General features: G+C 38.3%; 1 protein-coding gene across 5 annotated transcripts in view; it reads right to left on the reverse strand.

Moving 5' to 3' along the window:
- Nucleotides 1-1356: 1356 nt before the first annotated feature.
- Nucleotides 1357-16085, reverse strand: part of AASS (aminoadipate-semialdehyde synthase) — a 77401-nt gene continuing 62672 nt past the window's right edge. For 4 of the 5 annotated variants that reach the window (XM_077119036.1, XM_077119118.1, XM_077119309.1 and 1 more), the window contains 6 exons: nucleotides 15692-15859; nucleotides 9594-9689; nucleotides 7211-7326; nucleotides 6469-6557; nucleotides 5750-5926; nucleotides 1357-3927 (listed from right to left, as the gene is read on the reverse strand). In XM_077119036.1, the coding sequence (XP_076975151.1) occupies nucleotides 3809-3927; nucleotides 5750-5926; nucleotides 6469-6557; nucleotides 7211-7326; nucleotides 9594-9689; nucleotides 15692-15859 (765 nt within the window). In that variant the 3' untranslated portion in view covers nucleotides 1357-3808. Of the gene's footprint in view, nucleotides 3928-5749; nucleotides 5927-6468; nucleotides 6558-7210; nucleotides 7327-9593; nucleotides 9690-15691; nucleotides 15860-16085 lie in introns of those variants that run through there. The other variant, XM_077119196.1, reaches the window with a different exon arrangement.

The raw sequence follows: 16085 nt of genomic DNA on the forward strand, positions 1-16085 counted from the left end.
CCTTAGGCTGGGCTATGCCTGTCTGTGTTGTGATAGGCTTAGTGATCCTCTTTTGTTTTCATTGCATGTAAATATCTTGATTGATCTACTGCGGTAGTTGATGTTCTTCCGTAGTCTAAAACCTTGTGTTTGCAGGGTGGGTGTGTAGCAGGATGTGGGGTAGGGGTCAGGGCACGACAGTGTGGTGATGCATTGCAGTGCAGGTATAGGCCCAGGTTGGGATATTATGCTGGTGTTTGTGAATGTAGGTGCCCAGCAGCCAGGGAGGATGTAGCTGTGTGGGTGCACAGGTCTGGGGAGTAGAACGCTGGTGTGCACTGGTCTAGAGCATGGGGTCCTTTGTGCACATGCGCAGAGCTATGGCAGCAGGTTGGTGTTATGCTTTCATGGGCTGTGGGCAGATGTGAGTTGGCTGTGCAGTTCAGCACTGTCTCAGAGCTGGAAGCCTGACTGAGAGCCTTGCACATGTGTAGGTCTAGGAGTGCCATAGACTGATGTTCCCAGAGCTGAGGGCATGACTGGGAGCCCAGCACATATGCAGGTGTAGCAATGCCATAAACTGATGCACAGAGCTCAGGGGGTGTGGGGTGAGATTGTGTGATGCTATGGGGGGGGGCGGGTAGCCTGGGAATGAAGGTATGCACCTGCAGCCTTTATGTGCTAGTGATAGCCTGCAGGGAGCAGGGAGAGGGAGGTAGTACTCAAGAGGGGTGCAGGAAAGGTGGGTTGGGCTAAACTTGGGGTGGGGGTGTGGGGTGGGTATGCCTGCTGGGAGTTGCTGGGATGGGGTTGCTTGGAGCATGGGGAGTGGAGGCAGGTGATGACATTCAGGTTCACGGGGCTACGCTGGTGAGGGTAGCACATTCAAGGAATGCAGCTTGGCTTACTTCCTAGTCCCAGTCTCCCTGTCCACACACTGCTGGGGGCTCAGTTCTCTGCTTCTCAGCTCCTCAGCTTTTGCAACTAGGGCTGCCCTATGTGGTGCAGAAAGCTCTCCCAGGTCAGTTGCAGTCTTGAATCGCCATCTCAGTTGCCCTTCCATCCCTTCTCTAACTTTTCCTTGGAGCAGGGCTAAACTCGATCTTACTCTAAAAACATCTCTGGATGTTAACTGTGACAGGTCAAACTTCGCTGGAGATGACAGGTTTTCTCACCTGTCGTAGATCTTACATATAGTACCTGCTTATTTCAAGGACAAAATTAGATTCATATATCAGCATACAAGGATAATACACAAAAGTCAAACACGTGCTAAATGTATTCATGTCTCTAAAGGGCAGAGTCATTTCCCAAAGGAGCAAAAAAAAAAAATTCTTATGTGTATTTTAATAATAACATGGAAATATGATTCACACATTTTTAAGTATAAAATTCAATGATTTTATTTTCAGAGCTGTGACACCATTACCACAGTCAACTCTAGAACATTTCATCACTCCAAAAAGAAACCCCATGTCCATTAGCAGTCACTCCTCATTTCCCCATAAAATTCCCAGCCTAAGCAACTACCAATCTAGATTGCTTATCTATAGATTTGCCCACTTGAGCATGTCATATAAATAAATTCATACAATATGTGGTCCTTTGTGACTGGCTTCTTTCACTTGGCATATTTAAATTTCATTCATGTTGAAACATGTATTAGGGCTTCTTTTCAAGGCCAAAAAATATATGTTTTGTTTATCTATTTTTTTCCCAACTGTTTGTTCATGATTAATAATGCTGCTATGAACATTTGGACATATATGCTTTTGCTGCTCTTAGGTATGTAGCTAGCAGTGGAATAGCCAGATCATATGATTACTCTACGTTTAACTCTTTGAGGAACTGCCAGACAGTTTCCCAAAACAGCTGCACCATATTACATTCTCATCAGCAGGGTATGAGCATTCAGATTTCTCCACGCTCTCATCAGAACACGATTATCTGTCTTTTTTAAGTATAACCATCCTAGGGGGTGTCACACCTCATGATCTGGATTTGCATTTCCCTCTTGACTAATGATGCCAAATATCTTTTCATGTGCTTCTTGGCCATTAGTATACCTTCTGTGGAGGGTATTCATATCATTTGTCCATTTTAAAAATTGAGTTATTTATATAGTTTACTGAGTTATAAGAATGCTTTATATATTAAGATACAAGTCACCTATCAGACATAATGTGCAAAAATTTTCTCCAACATTCTTTGGATTGTCTTTTCACTTTCTCGATGGTGTCATTTGAGGACAAAAATTTTTACGAAATCCAATTTATATTTTCTGTTATTGTTGCTTATGCTTTTAGTGCTATATCTAAGAAATCACTGCCTAATTCAAGGTCAGTAAAATTTATGCCTGTTTTCTTCTAAGAGTTTTATAGTTTTAGCTCTTACATTTAGGGCTTTAAACCATTTTCAGTTAATTTGTGTATATATTGCGAGGTAGGGGTCCAATTTCATTCTTTTGCATGTAGACATCAAGTTGTTCTAGCACCGTATATTGAAAAGACTAATTTTTCCCCATTGAACTGCTTTGGCACCACCCCCACTTTTTTTTTTAAATCAATTGGCCATGAATGTGAGGGTTATTTCTGGACTCTCAATTTTATTCCCATTTTATTCTTTTGATGCCACTGTAAATGGAGTTGTTTTATTTGTTTTCATTTTTAGTTCACTCATTGCTACTGTACAGAAACACAACTAATTCTTGATCTTGTATTTTGAGCTCATTGCTTTAGTGAACTCATTTATTAGTTCTAGTGTCTTTTTGGATTTTTTTTCATGTACAATGTATGGTGGGGGTCACATTTCATTCTTTTTCCATATGAGTATCCCATTACTGCAGCACCATTTGTTGAATTTTTTATTGGTTTGTTTATTTTGGGGGGAGTGCAAGTTCTAGTGTTTTTTAAATTGAGTTTCTTAGAATTTTCTATATAAAAGATCATGTCATCTGCAAAGATACATACCTTTACTTCTTTTTACCAATCTGGTTGTCTCATTTCAGTTTCTTGCCTAGTTGTCTGGCCAGAAGCTCCAGAACAAGTTGAATAGAAGTGGTAAGTATGGGCATGCTCATATTGTTCATGATCTTAGGAAAAGCATTCAGTCTTTCACTATTGAGTATGAAGCCAACTGTATATTTTTGGTAGATGCAGTTTCTCAGGCTGAGGAAATTCCCTTTTATTCCTAGTTTGTTCAGTGCTCTTATCATGCAAAGATGTTGAATCCTGTCCAATTGTTTTTTCTGCATGATTGAGATGATCATGTGATTTGTAATCTTATCTATTCATCTTTATCTATTCCCTTTTCCAAGCACTCAAGAGAAAACTACAAGGAATGAAATTTACTAAATAAGCTAATATAACTTTACAAAAAAATACCCATGAAGTAACATGACTGCAAAGTTTGTAGATAGGTTATCTAAGAGTAGCTAATGGATTCAATTTGAAAAATACAAAAATATAGCTGCATGAACAAATTTTTAGAATTAAAAAGGTAAAACATCATCTGCTGATTATAGGAAAATATATCCTTATGAGAAAAAAAGTGGCACAATAAAATAACAAATAGCACAATCGTTACCACTTTTATGTACAAGTGAAAAAAACGCGTTAGAATTCTTAAAGTTCTCAGGTAATTAGTAGCGTCTCTTGTTACAAGTGTTTTCATATCAAAATAGAACTCTGTATGTCAAAAATACCACTGCATTGACTTAATCAAAATATATCATGCTTTTAAACTTTAAAACAGCACATTAGCAGACAAGTCTATCACACAAAGTTCAGGGCTATGCTGCCTGGGGACATAAATAAAATGTGATTCCCAATTATGGTTTGATCGTGCTCTGTGTAGTATATATAATGCCTTCTGCTTTAATTTGCTCCAATATTGGTCTATAGATCTCCTTTGAAAAAGGCCCCATCAGGCCTTTGGCTTGAATTTCACCTGAAAGAAAATAAATTGCAATTACCATTTTAGAAGCAGTGTTAAAAGTTAATTTCCACTTGTTATAATTCATGAAAGAACATTTTTATAATTGTACTATTAACTGTAGTCCATAGTTTACAATAAGATTCACTGTGTTGTATCGTCCTATGTTTCATCTTTTAATTTTTATCCTAGTAACATATATAACAAATGTACCACATGAATGCAAGCTATTAATAATAAGAGGGTGGTATGTGGGGAAAAAAATACACCCCTAATGTAAATTATGCATTAAGTTAATAGTAAAATTATAATATTCTTCCATCAATTATAATAAAGGTACCACATTAATGCAAAGTGTTAATTATGGGCGGATGGGAACACTGCATTTTCTATATGATTTTTTCTGTGAGCCTAAAACTTCTCTAATTAAAAAAAAAATTTAGTAAAGACTGGGAAATAAAAAACAAGAGATAAACAAAACCAAAAGCTAGTTCTTAAAAAAAAAATGAAACAAACGTTTAAAAAAACTCAAAAAGGGCAGGCAGTGGTGCTGTAGGGAGAATGCTCCGGGTTCAATTTCCGGTGCCTGCCCATGCAAAAAAAAAAGTAAAAAAACTGAAAAGAAAAAGTTAATTTCCACAGCAAGCATCTCCCAATAGAGCAGTAATCTCAAAGTCAATGAGTTACAGAAGGCCTAGGCATTTTAAAAATAGGTACTTAACTGTCTCCTGCTAAATTATTATGTAACAACAGCTGTAAGGAAAAGAGGTTAACTTTAAATAGAAAGCACAGCTTGAAATAGGGACAGTGATAAAATGTGTACACTTAACTACATCAACTGCTGCCCAGAGAGAGACCAAGAAAGTGAAATAAAACTGGTCTGCTGTACTTGCTGATGTAATTTTGGGGGGGCATAACACCAACAGAAGGAATTGAAGTCATTCTGATTATCTAGGTGCAGGCACCATTAGAATGGCTGGAACAGTAAGTCTGGGTGCTTTCCTTAAAAGCCATGACAACCACTTTACTCGGTTTCTGCAATAACTGAATAACTGGTTTAATTTTACATATTTGGCTGACACGCTATTGTAGATTTTTTTTTCATTATTTCACATTTATATGTTTGAAGTTTTCTATTTCCTTCATCCTTTCATAAAGGCCAAATGGGGTATTATAGCCATAGGTAATGCTTACTGAATGTGTACGTGATCTTAAAGGGAGAAGGGCAAATTGAAATTGAAATTCCTTTATTTATTCCAAAAATTATTAATTAAAGTTTATTAATTAAAAATTATTAATTAAAAATTAAAATAATTAAAAATTACAAAATATTTATTGAGTACTGATAATATGCTGAGATTCTGAATATTAGTAAAACATGGTCGGTATTCCTGAGGATCTAGCAGTGAGTATGTTTTGCTATTTCAGTATTGTTAACAGGCCTACAATAGCAAACACCAATGAAAGAAAGAAAGGAAGTTAACATTCCCAGGAGTGCGGTATGTGGTGGGAGCCTCAGCTTCACAGCAATCCAATCAGTCAGGGATGACACATAAAGGTGAGGAAGTTCTGTATCAGAGACACTGAGTAACTTGTGCCCATCACTCAGCCAGCTGGCAACTGGGCTGGGACAAAAATCAGATCTAACTCCATAGGCCATGCTCTTTATTCACCTCAAGTTCCCCTCTCAGTCGGCTAGCACTTGGATATTCTGAGATGGCTCATCTCGTGTAGTGAATTCAGTATTATTCTCAAGAGCAATTATTTGATGTCCAGGCCCTGGATGCCTGGGAGGGGATACGGAGACAGATTTAGTCCTCAAATGAATGGAACTTACCATCAAGCAACATCTTGGCCGCCATGGCAGTGGGTAAACCCACAGTTTTAGCCATGGCTGAAAAGCCATTGACATCCCCATAAACCACGAGATCAACAGTTTTATTTTCCAAATGTCCAGAAGGATGTCTGATTCCAAAGCTGTCTCTCATCACAATCATATCCCGTTCTCCAGGTCCTTAAAGTAAGTAAAAAGATTTAAACTGCCACTATAGTTACAATTCAAACACTGTATTTCATCTCCTCCACTTGCCCGTCTGCTCCCACAATTTTCCCTTCTCATTAGAAATGGTCCTTTGACAATGTTCAATGCTGCTTCCTATCCCAAAGGTCAAATGAAACACTCAAGGATATTATAACACTGGTCACTTTCCTCTCTGTCCGGGACAGTATCATTACAGCCTGGCTACAGACCTGAGGACAGTTATAGAGGCCACACACTTTCCCTCACAGAACACTTCTTCAGCATTTCCTTAATGCATTAAAAATTAAAGTAAAACCAACCAATTTTTATTCCTCCCTCCCCATATTAACCAAAGTCATTCCTACTTCTCAGTTCATTTGTTCTTCCCTCTCAAAAAATAACCCAACTGCCCTTTCCCTTATATCATATGTCCCTATTCCTACCACTTGGCTCCAGCACTCCAAACTAATTATCTGGTTGCACTGGCTACATCTTATAATTCTTCAGAGACATTTAGCTAATACCCCATGGCCTACCATAGGAAAGCTTCATGGCCAAATGCTTGGAAAGTGCATCCACAAGGGACTCTGCCTGAGGGACCTGTTCATCCCCAAGTAATCCCAACCTGAGAAGCACAAAATAGAGCTGCATTAGTTCAATTCCTATATGTGTTCTCACTAGGGAAGCAGAAGGGAGCTCCTTAGTTTTTATCTTGAAAGGGAAGAATCACAAGATGTAGTCCAAGTTATAAATTTATTTTAAATGGCAAATTAACAATACTATTTTAACCTTTAGAATCACACTAGATCTTCCCCAGGCACGGCTGCCTGGAGCAGAGCTGAAGCATTGTAAGTCAAAGTCACTGCAAATTTTTGTGAGGTTAATTTATAGGTTAGTTGTCTCACATTGAAGATAGTGGCCACAGTGTTCCACAGCCTTGCTGTGCCACATGAATGAAAGTTTTAAAGCAGTTGGGGGAAGACATGACAAATGTCTTATAGGAAAGAAAAAATTTCCCATATTTCTTGAGAACTGAGTGGGAAAGTGTTTCAAAATAATTATTTCTCAAATTATAATTATCACTGAATTCCTTTCTTTACTTCTTTTTATCCCCAAGTAAACATAGTACATGGTAATCTCTCTAAAACAGGCCAACATACAAACAACAAATTCAAAAGTAAATATAAATGCATGGTTCTTGACCTTTTATCGAGTAGACAGGACTACATAATCATTGATCCAATATATTTTGCTCAAAGTTGAATGGAGGGTACCTACCACTCAGCAGCCTCCAGCTGGCTATTGTCACCTCCTAGTTTCTTACAGACAGCTTCCTTAAGCACATCATGTTCGGAGGAAGGTGAAATCCCAACTAGGTCACAAAGAAGTTCTTTCTGGTTAGAAAAAATAAAAATGAAAATTCTAAGTTCCTAAAAGTATAAAAAACTAATTGAAAAATTATCCTGTTAAGGCACTGGCCTTCAAATACATCTCAAATTTTTCAAATTATATATAGAAAATTATAACACATATATGTAACATGCATGCAGACATGTTCATGCACACACACACACACACACACACACCCCAATGAGAGGATGGTATTACAGAATAATGGAATAAAATAAAAATAGGTTATAACATCAGCTCAATACTAAACAGAATAATACCATATTTACCAACACATTTCCATATTTACCAGCACATTTCTCCCCTTGTATATCATCTCCACATTTTTCCCATACATTCTCCCCACCCTCCAGTAGCCAATTTTGGTCAGAATGAAGTGGAAGATGCTTACTGCTGTGGTTGCTAGTAGCAACCAGAGTTCTTTTGTAGGTTCAGGAGATGAGAATGACCTTGCAGATAATAAAATCTCAAAGGAAGAACACTAAAATAGCGGTCAGAGTTTTTCTACTTTCCCAACCAGACTTTTTTCCAGGCTCTAATGGAAAAAGTTAGGTTCTAGACCAAGGGTCCACAAATATGGTTCACAGAGCAAATCCAGCCCACCACCTGTTTTTACAAATAAACTTCTGTTGGGACACAGTCATGCTCATTTATTGATGCATTGTCTATGGCTTTTGTTTTACAATAGCAGAGCATAGTTGTGGTCAAGATATATTGTCCATAAAGCTTAAAATATTTACAATCTGGTCCTTTGCAAAACAAAATTTCCTGACTCTTGTTCTAGACTGTAGCTACAAAGATATATAATGGAACCATCCCCAAGAATGCCTGCCCCGTACTATCCAATCAAGCTACCTCAATCCCAGATTCACTTCTATCTAACAACTAAATTTATGAAAAGGAGCACTTAGATTGGAAAGGCATTCAAATATACAGAAAATTGAATATAAAAGCAATTGGCTAGCAAAAATACCAGTGTTTCTTTGGGGGATTTAATGGGTATCAGCAATATCATTCCTTTTCTCCTTGTGATCCATTTTTGGCATTTCTTTGGAATACAGGGGCATCAGTTTAATTTGAAAGACCAGCTAGTAACACATTAACTCCTAACCAGTTAGCAAAAGTCCTACTTTACATTCAGTTCCAGGCCTCCAATGTCCTTTCCAACTCTGAGGCACTAAGATATGGATATCACAAAGATGTGGACATAAACATATTTGGTATAACAGATAAGGGCATTAACTTATTACTTATAATGGAAAATTCAAATTTCTCATAGTTATAAATGGCCAAATGAGAGAACTGATTGGATTTAGGCATAGGGGGACCTGTGCAGTTTGAATTTTTTATGGACCCCAGAAAAGCCATGTCCTTTAATTCTCATTCAGTATTGTTGGGTGGGAGCTTTTTGATTATCCATGGAGATGTGACTCACCCAACTGTGGGCTGTAACTTTTGATTAGACCATTTCCATGGAGATGTGTCTCCAGCCTTTCAAGGTGGGGTTGCTTACTGCAGTCATTTATGAGGAAACCATTTTGGAAAAGGCTTGAGAGCCTAAGCATCCAGAGACCTTTGGAGATGAAGAAGGAAAATGCCCTGGAGGAGCTTTGTGAAGCAAGAGGCCTGGAGAGAAAGCTAGCAGACACTGCCATGTTTGCCTTGTGCCGTTCCAGCTGAGAGAAAAATGCTGAATGTCACCGGTCTTCTTGAACCAGGTATTTTTCCCTGGATGCCTTATATTGGACATTTCTATAGCCTTGCTTTAATTTGGACATTTTCATGGCCTTATAACATGTAAATTTGCAACTTAATAAATTCCCCTTTTTAAAAGCTGTTCCATTTCTGGTATCTTGCATTCTGGCAGCTTACAAACTAGAACAGGATCCATTTCTGTAATGCCTCTAGTATCTCTCCTGGGTTATCAGTTTCAGGAGGCCGAAGCTTAACTCCTATCACTGGTTCACCACTTGGACAACTGACAGAGCTCAGAGTTCAATGCAGAGAGCAAATACATCTACCCCCAGGACCTAAAAACCAATTAAATAGTAAAAGTTGCCACAGGGAACAGGCAACTTTTGTGAAGAGTTGCCTGCCACAGGCAGCATAGTGAAGAGAAAGGAGACTTTGGATCCTACAGATAAGCTACAGAATGTGTTCTTTTGCAAGTCCAAAGAAGAGTTCACATCTAAAAATTTCAGAAGGCATTTCTGAAAAGCAGCATACAACACACAATTCTGGAGTCACTCACCCAGGTGAGAGGGTTAGCTTCACGTCGAAGGGCTGGATATGCATCTCTGTTTATAAGACCCAATTTTACAAATCCATTTAAAGCTTTGGCATATCCCTAAAACAAAAATGAATAAGGGATATGTGAAAAATTTTCCCTTTCAAAGGAAAAAACAAAGCTAAAAAAAGAGGGATCTATCTTCAGAACTAATTTAGAAAGTCTGAACATAGTAATTTATATTGCTGGAATGAGTGCAACTATTTTCAAGTTCAAATCAAAATCAAAAGCATCATAACAATTCCACTGTTTGTATACGAGCCTTTGCAAAATTCAGTCTTTTCTTGTGTTTCTGCGTAACACACAAATGGGATTTCCCAAGCAGTGTAAAGGCAAACTTCACCACGTGTTATATGCTGCTAGTTCAGCAGATTATTCAGTAGCACAGCCAGTTGTCCTCTCTTTTATAATAAAAGAAGGCACCTATAAGAATATCCCCCAAGGTTGCCATATGTTCCTGAAACCCTGTTGTTCAGTATATACCTGGAAAAACTGAGTGTGCGAACATGAATGGACATTTACACACTGGTGATTATGGCAGCAGTATTCAGGATTCCCAATGGATGGAGGTGGCCTAAGGGTACAACAACTGAGGAATGGAAGGGGGAACTGTGGTGCATACATACAACAGACTACTGAGCAGCTGCAAGAAGGAATGAAGTTGTGAGGCATGCAACTAGGTGTATGGACCTTAAGGACTATATGTTGAATGAAATGTCAGGAACAAAAAAAAACAAATATTATCATGGCTCAATCATATGGACTAACTATAATATAAAAATTTGGTGAACTGAAGTTGAGAGCATGGGTTATCAGGTTGGGGTCTAGTGTAAAGGGTCCTAGATTGTAAGCTCTTACAGCAGTCACATATATTCAGGAGTTCTGTTATTTCTAAATTCTGAGATACTGAACTATTTGTATATAACCTGGTCATTCCTAGAAACTTCGGGTAGTTATGTGACAACTAAGACTCAGTTAGAACTCTGAAACTCTGGAAGTCAGCAGTACCCCATACAGGAACTGTTTAAAAAGTTGAAAAAGGGATCAGATTTCGAGTAGAGATGTGAATGAAGCTGATCTGGATAGGACTAAGGTAGAGCAGAATATAGGGTAAAGAATGATATCATCCATATTTTAAAACTTCAACTTCTGTGTTAGACCAAAGGAGGAGATGTTTATTTACTATAAAATTTATATTTTGGGTAGTGCATTACCTAATTTAACTTGTATGGTAAGTCCAGTTGAACACCATATGTACATGGAATCTTGAATAGGGTGTGAGACTTGTTGGTTTGTCCAGGTTAGTGTGATGCCTGATATATCCCATAGTAATTTAGGCAGTGAATAAGTATTTGCAAATACTTGGGGGACTTGGGAGAAAGGAGGAAATATTCAACTTCCTCATTTGGAAAATTTCTGATAGTCTCACAAGCAGTGAGGACAACCAAATCAACAGGCCAAGCCCTCAGTCTTGGGGTTTACCCCTATGAAACTTATTCTTGCAAAGGATAGGCTAAGCCTGCTTAAAATTAGGCCTAAGAGTCACCTGCAGATGCTCAGATGTGGTCTCTCTCTCTAAGCCAACACAGCAGGTGAATTCTCTGTCTCCCCCCCCCACCCCCCCGCTACGTGAAACATGACTCCCAGGTATGTAAATCTCCTGGGATGAGGCAGGAGTTGGCAACAAGGGATTGAGAAAGCCTTCTTGACCAAAAGGGGGAAGAAAGAAATGAAACAAAAAGTTTCAGTGGCTGACAGATCTCAAACAGAATTAAGAGGTTATCCTGGAGTTATTCTTTTGCATTATATAGATATCCCTTTTTAGTCTGTGGTGTACTGGAATGGTTAGAGAGAAGTATCTGAAATTGTTGAGCTGTGTTCCAATGGCCTTGATTCTTGAAGACAATTGTATAAAGGTATAACTTTTACAATGTGACTGTGTGATTGTGAAAGCCTTGTGTCTGATGCTCTTTTTATCCAGGGTATGGACAGGTGAGTAGAAAAACAAGGATGAAAAATAAATAATAGGGGGAATTCAGGGTAAAATAAATTGGAAATACTAGTTGTCAATGAGAGGGATGGGTATGAGGTATGGCATGTATGAGTTTTTTCTTTTTAATTTTTATTTCTTTTTCTGATGAATACACAGTTATGTGATGACATTGTGAGCCACTGATTGTACACCATGTATGGCATGTATGTGTGTGAAGATTTTTCAATAAAAATACTTTTTTTAAAAAAAAAAATAACTCCCCAAAGTAGATAATCCATTCACTGTTCACATAGTGAGTGGGAAAAGAGGTAGGGATCAGAGATTTTCTAAAGTACAGATGTGATCATGTCACTGCTCTGATGAAAATTCCTCAAGTGTCCTTCATTGTTTAGGAGAAGTTTGAGGTCCTTTGTATATTATAATTATATAAAACCCATCACAAATTGCCCCTTCAACTCAGTTCATCAATCATCACATCTACCACTTACCATTTCCCAGGTATGATACACTGTTTCAGAGACCTGCTGGAATGTGTTGGCCACCCTTCTTCAATTATGAAATGCTTACTCATCCTTTAAATCCTAATTCAATACACCTTCTGAGCCCCCTAGGTGAGCAGTGACTCCCTTACTCTCTGTATTCCCATAACATTGTATACATACTTCTATCATATTACTTAAATTGTAAGTATTTGTCTATTCAGCTGCTGGGCTGTAGGTATAGAAAGCAGAGATAGATACATAGTTAGATAGATAGATAGATAGATAGATAGATAGATAGATAGATAGATAGATAGATATAGATATATCTATAGTTATATATATGTATCTATATATATATATTTTGAATCTCCTTTAATCCCATACCACCCTTACCCCCTTACTCAATATTTCAGTCTGCTGAAAGAGATCAAATGACTGGAGAATAGATTGTGAAGGAAGGATGAAGTGAAGGAAGACCAGAATGGTACGCTCCTCTGAGCAAATAAAGGGGTCATTGGGGATTGGAAGACCTAAAATAAGGAGCTCTGTAGCTGTTACAATTACTGCCCAAACAAGACCAAAAGTGAAAAGAAAAAAATGTAAGAAATAATTTTAGTAAAGGAACAAAGCTATTACCATATGAAATACGTTCCCGTAGCTGTCAGATATTTCACCATTGCGTGTGTGGTCAACTAGCAATTTTCACATTTCTGAAAGGTTGCATTGTTCAAATTGCTCAAAGGTTTCTAATTAAAGAGGTTGCATTTATTTGCTCTAACCCAATGGGAATATACTTCAAAACAGAGGAGAAACAAAAATTGATATGCTCAGCTTGCCTGTAGATTTGATAGGTTCCAAGGATCTCTTCAGCCAACACCTAAATCTGCAGACCTTACTGAACTATTTCTTAATCTCAGAAATGCATTTTTATGGTGATCTCTGGATGAACTGATTTTATGTAGCTGTTTAATAAGCATTTAGCAAGCTCTTGCCATGAGTCAGACACATCCAGAGGCTGAGACCACAAAGATGAAAAACGCAGTCCTCACCCATAAAGAAGCAGCAGTCTAACAGAATGGTCAGTTGAGTCAAACAAATAATGCTTGGCACATCATAGGCAAAAAAAAAAAAAGAAAGAAAGAAAGAAAAATGCATGATTGCAGATGACCTTATCATAAGGTGTTGTGACAGAGATTAACACAGAGGTATGGGAGCACAAAGAAGGGAAAATTCCCATAGATCGCTAGGCCCCCAAGGGGAAGGAGTTAGAGAAGATCCTGTAGGAAGATGATAAAGAGCTAGGTCTGGAAGGACAAGCAGGTGCCAGACAGGCAGAGAAAGAGAGCAGCCCAGGCCTCACTGTCAAAACTGGATGAAAATGTCTCATCTCTATTGCACATGTGGGTTGCTGGCATTCCCAGGATGGTCGTCTTGAGTGGACTCGCAACCATACAAACTCTTGAGAGCTTTATTCAATTCTTGAACCTATTAAAACCTTCTACTCCTTCAAGACTAAGGAACTATCACAGATCAAGGAAACAGGGGAGACATGATAACTAACTGCAGTGTTGGATCCTGGACTGCATCCTGGAATTGCAAAAGGACATTAGCAGGGAATGGATCTTGGTGATGGCAGCACAATATTAGGAATGTAATGAATAGCAGTGAATTGTACCTTTGAAAGTGGTTAAAATGGGAAAACTCGAGCTATAAATATGTTACTACAATAGAAAGATTTTAAAGTGAAGAAACAAAGGACATTAGTGTGAAATCTGAATACATTTTGTAGTTTTAATTAACAGTTTTGTAGCAAGGTTAACGTCTTAGATTTGATCACTGTTCTCTTGTTATGTAAGATTTTAACATGTAGGAGGAAGTTGAGTGATGACAGTAACTAGGGAACTCTAAATTTATGCAACTCTTTGGAGTGTAAAAATACCTCAAAATTAAAAGTTTTTTTAAAAAGTTAAAAACAATCCCCTACTCCTGGGATTACATGTTTAACAAGATACAAAACTGATCTGAAATTTTGTGATATGCTATTACAAAACTCTAACTCCTGAATCACAAAAAAAGAGAAAGAAAAAGACACTACTCAATTGGTTCTTAAAGCCAATTGAACAGAATAAAGAAATATGCTAGAGCTGGGGGTGGTACAGCATCAACTCAGACTAGGGTTTTCACTGTGCCCTCAGGCCATAGTTCCTGGGACATTATTACTGATTTGATTCCTGAACAGTGAGGAATAGGTACCTGTTCCTAAACAAGAAAAGTATACCTAAAAAGCTAACTGGAAAAAAAAAATCTAACTGAAAATGCTAAGAAGTAAATGCTAAGTGCCAATAAATACAATAGAAGTTCTCAAGAGTAAGAAATTCTTGAAGAATAAAAGGGGGTTAAAATGGAAAAATGAGGCAAACCAGAGGCCACTCTTCACGTGCTGACATTGTGAACATGAACTCTGCTCACGCTTTCCCCATGTGACTAACACCACCAGTGTCTGCTGATTCCAGATGCCGATGCCTTGTAGGGAAAGGGGATTAGGAAGCATCAGAGTTGAGGAAGTGGTGATTTTAAATAACAAGGTATGAAGGGCCTCACCAAAGACAGAACAAAGAAGTATGGTTGAAGAAGGTGAAGTAGAGAGGTGTAGGTGTTGGGGGAATGAAAATTTCAAGGAGAGGGAACAGCCAATAAAAAGAGCAAGGGGAAAGCACACAGAAGACTAAAGAGTTATCACATACAGGTTCATGTGCCTGACATCTCCCAGAAAAAAAAATTAGTGGATATTGTTTAACACACACACAACAAATCCTCTCTCTGGCCCTAGCCCAGGAAATCTCACAAGGCAGGGGGACCTAAAAGCACCACAATATGCATTTTAAATGTGCTGGCCTTGATCTAGCCATACTTGCAACTGTTCTTCTATGACTAATAAATGTGTAGTGGATGTGTATATTTATACCCCTAGACTCTACTCTTTGTTTTGTGATAATAAGCTGTCAAGTTTGCTTTGGGGGAGACCCCCCCCCCAGCCTCCATCCCACTTCCCCTACATGCTGACACCATCTTCAGCTCTAGGGAACTTAACATAGACCAAAGCTAATCAGCATATTTTATCCCTCTCACTTCAAGGATTGGTCCCAACTAATGAAACAAAAAGTCATATTTTTACCTATTTGGAAGATGTGCTTTTTCATTCCTACCGGATTTGAACCTCGGATGCTGTGAGGGGCCTGAGAGGTTGCCCCTGTCCTCTCACTATGCGGCGCCTGAGACTGAAGCAATACTGGAAAGCAGAGCTGAGAGGGGAAGAGAAACCAAGTCCCAGGGAGAGCATTTGACCCCCAAATCTCACTAGGTCTGAAGATGGTCCTCCATCAGTTCCCTACTCCTTATGAGTCAATAAGTGAATGTCTGCTTAAGGCATCTGGAGTTGAGTCTCCTAAAACATTCACTCAAGAGTCCTGATAAAATGGGCTCCAACTTGATCTGCCAACTTATTTTTTATTACTAAGAAAAATGAAGTGTGCACATCACTTGAATCAAAACAGGCAATATATTTAATCTGAAGTCCAACGGCTTACCTTAAACCTCAGAGTCCCCCGCAACACAGTGTGAGCATATGGGATGCCGTAAATCTCAGCGTATTTTGTACTGTCTCTGTTAGGGTAGCCTTCCAGGTTTAATCCTGGGAAATAATTCATGGAAGAAACAGCATCAAGAAAGGAGACTCCCCCTGCAACATTCACAACCTGAGAAACATTGAAAAAGCATAAATGGGGTTACAATAATCTGTTACACTTTGGGGTGTTACTTGGGCAATAAAGAAATAATTTTTCAAAAAAAGCAGTAGCAGATTTTAAAAAATAAATAATGAAACCACAAAAATCAAAACTCCATATTCAAATATGTTTCTCTAATATTATCGTCCATCCGTATCATATCATGACTCTGACATAAAGAATTTCATTCTTGACT

Source organism: Tamandua tetradactyla, chromosome 1, assembly GCF_023851605.1.
Source record: "Tamandua tetradactyla isolate mTamTet1 chromosome 1, mTamTet1.pri, whole genome shotgun sequence".
Taxonomy (NCBI): domain Eukaryota; kingdom Metazoa; phylum Chordata; class Mammalia; order Pilosa; family Myrmecophagidae; genus Tamandua; species Tamandua tetradactyla.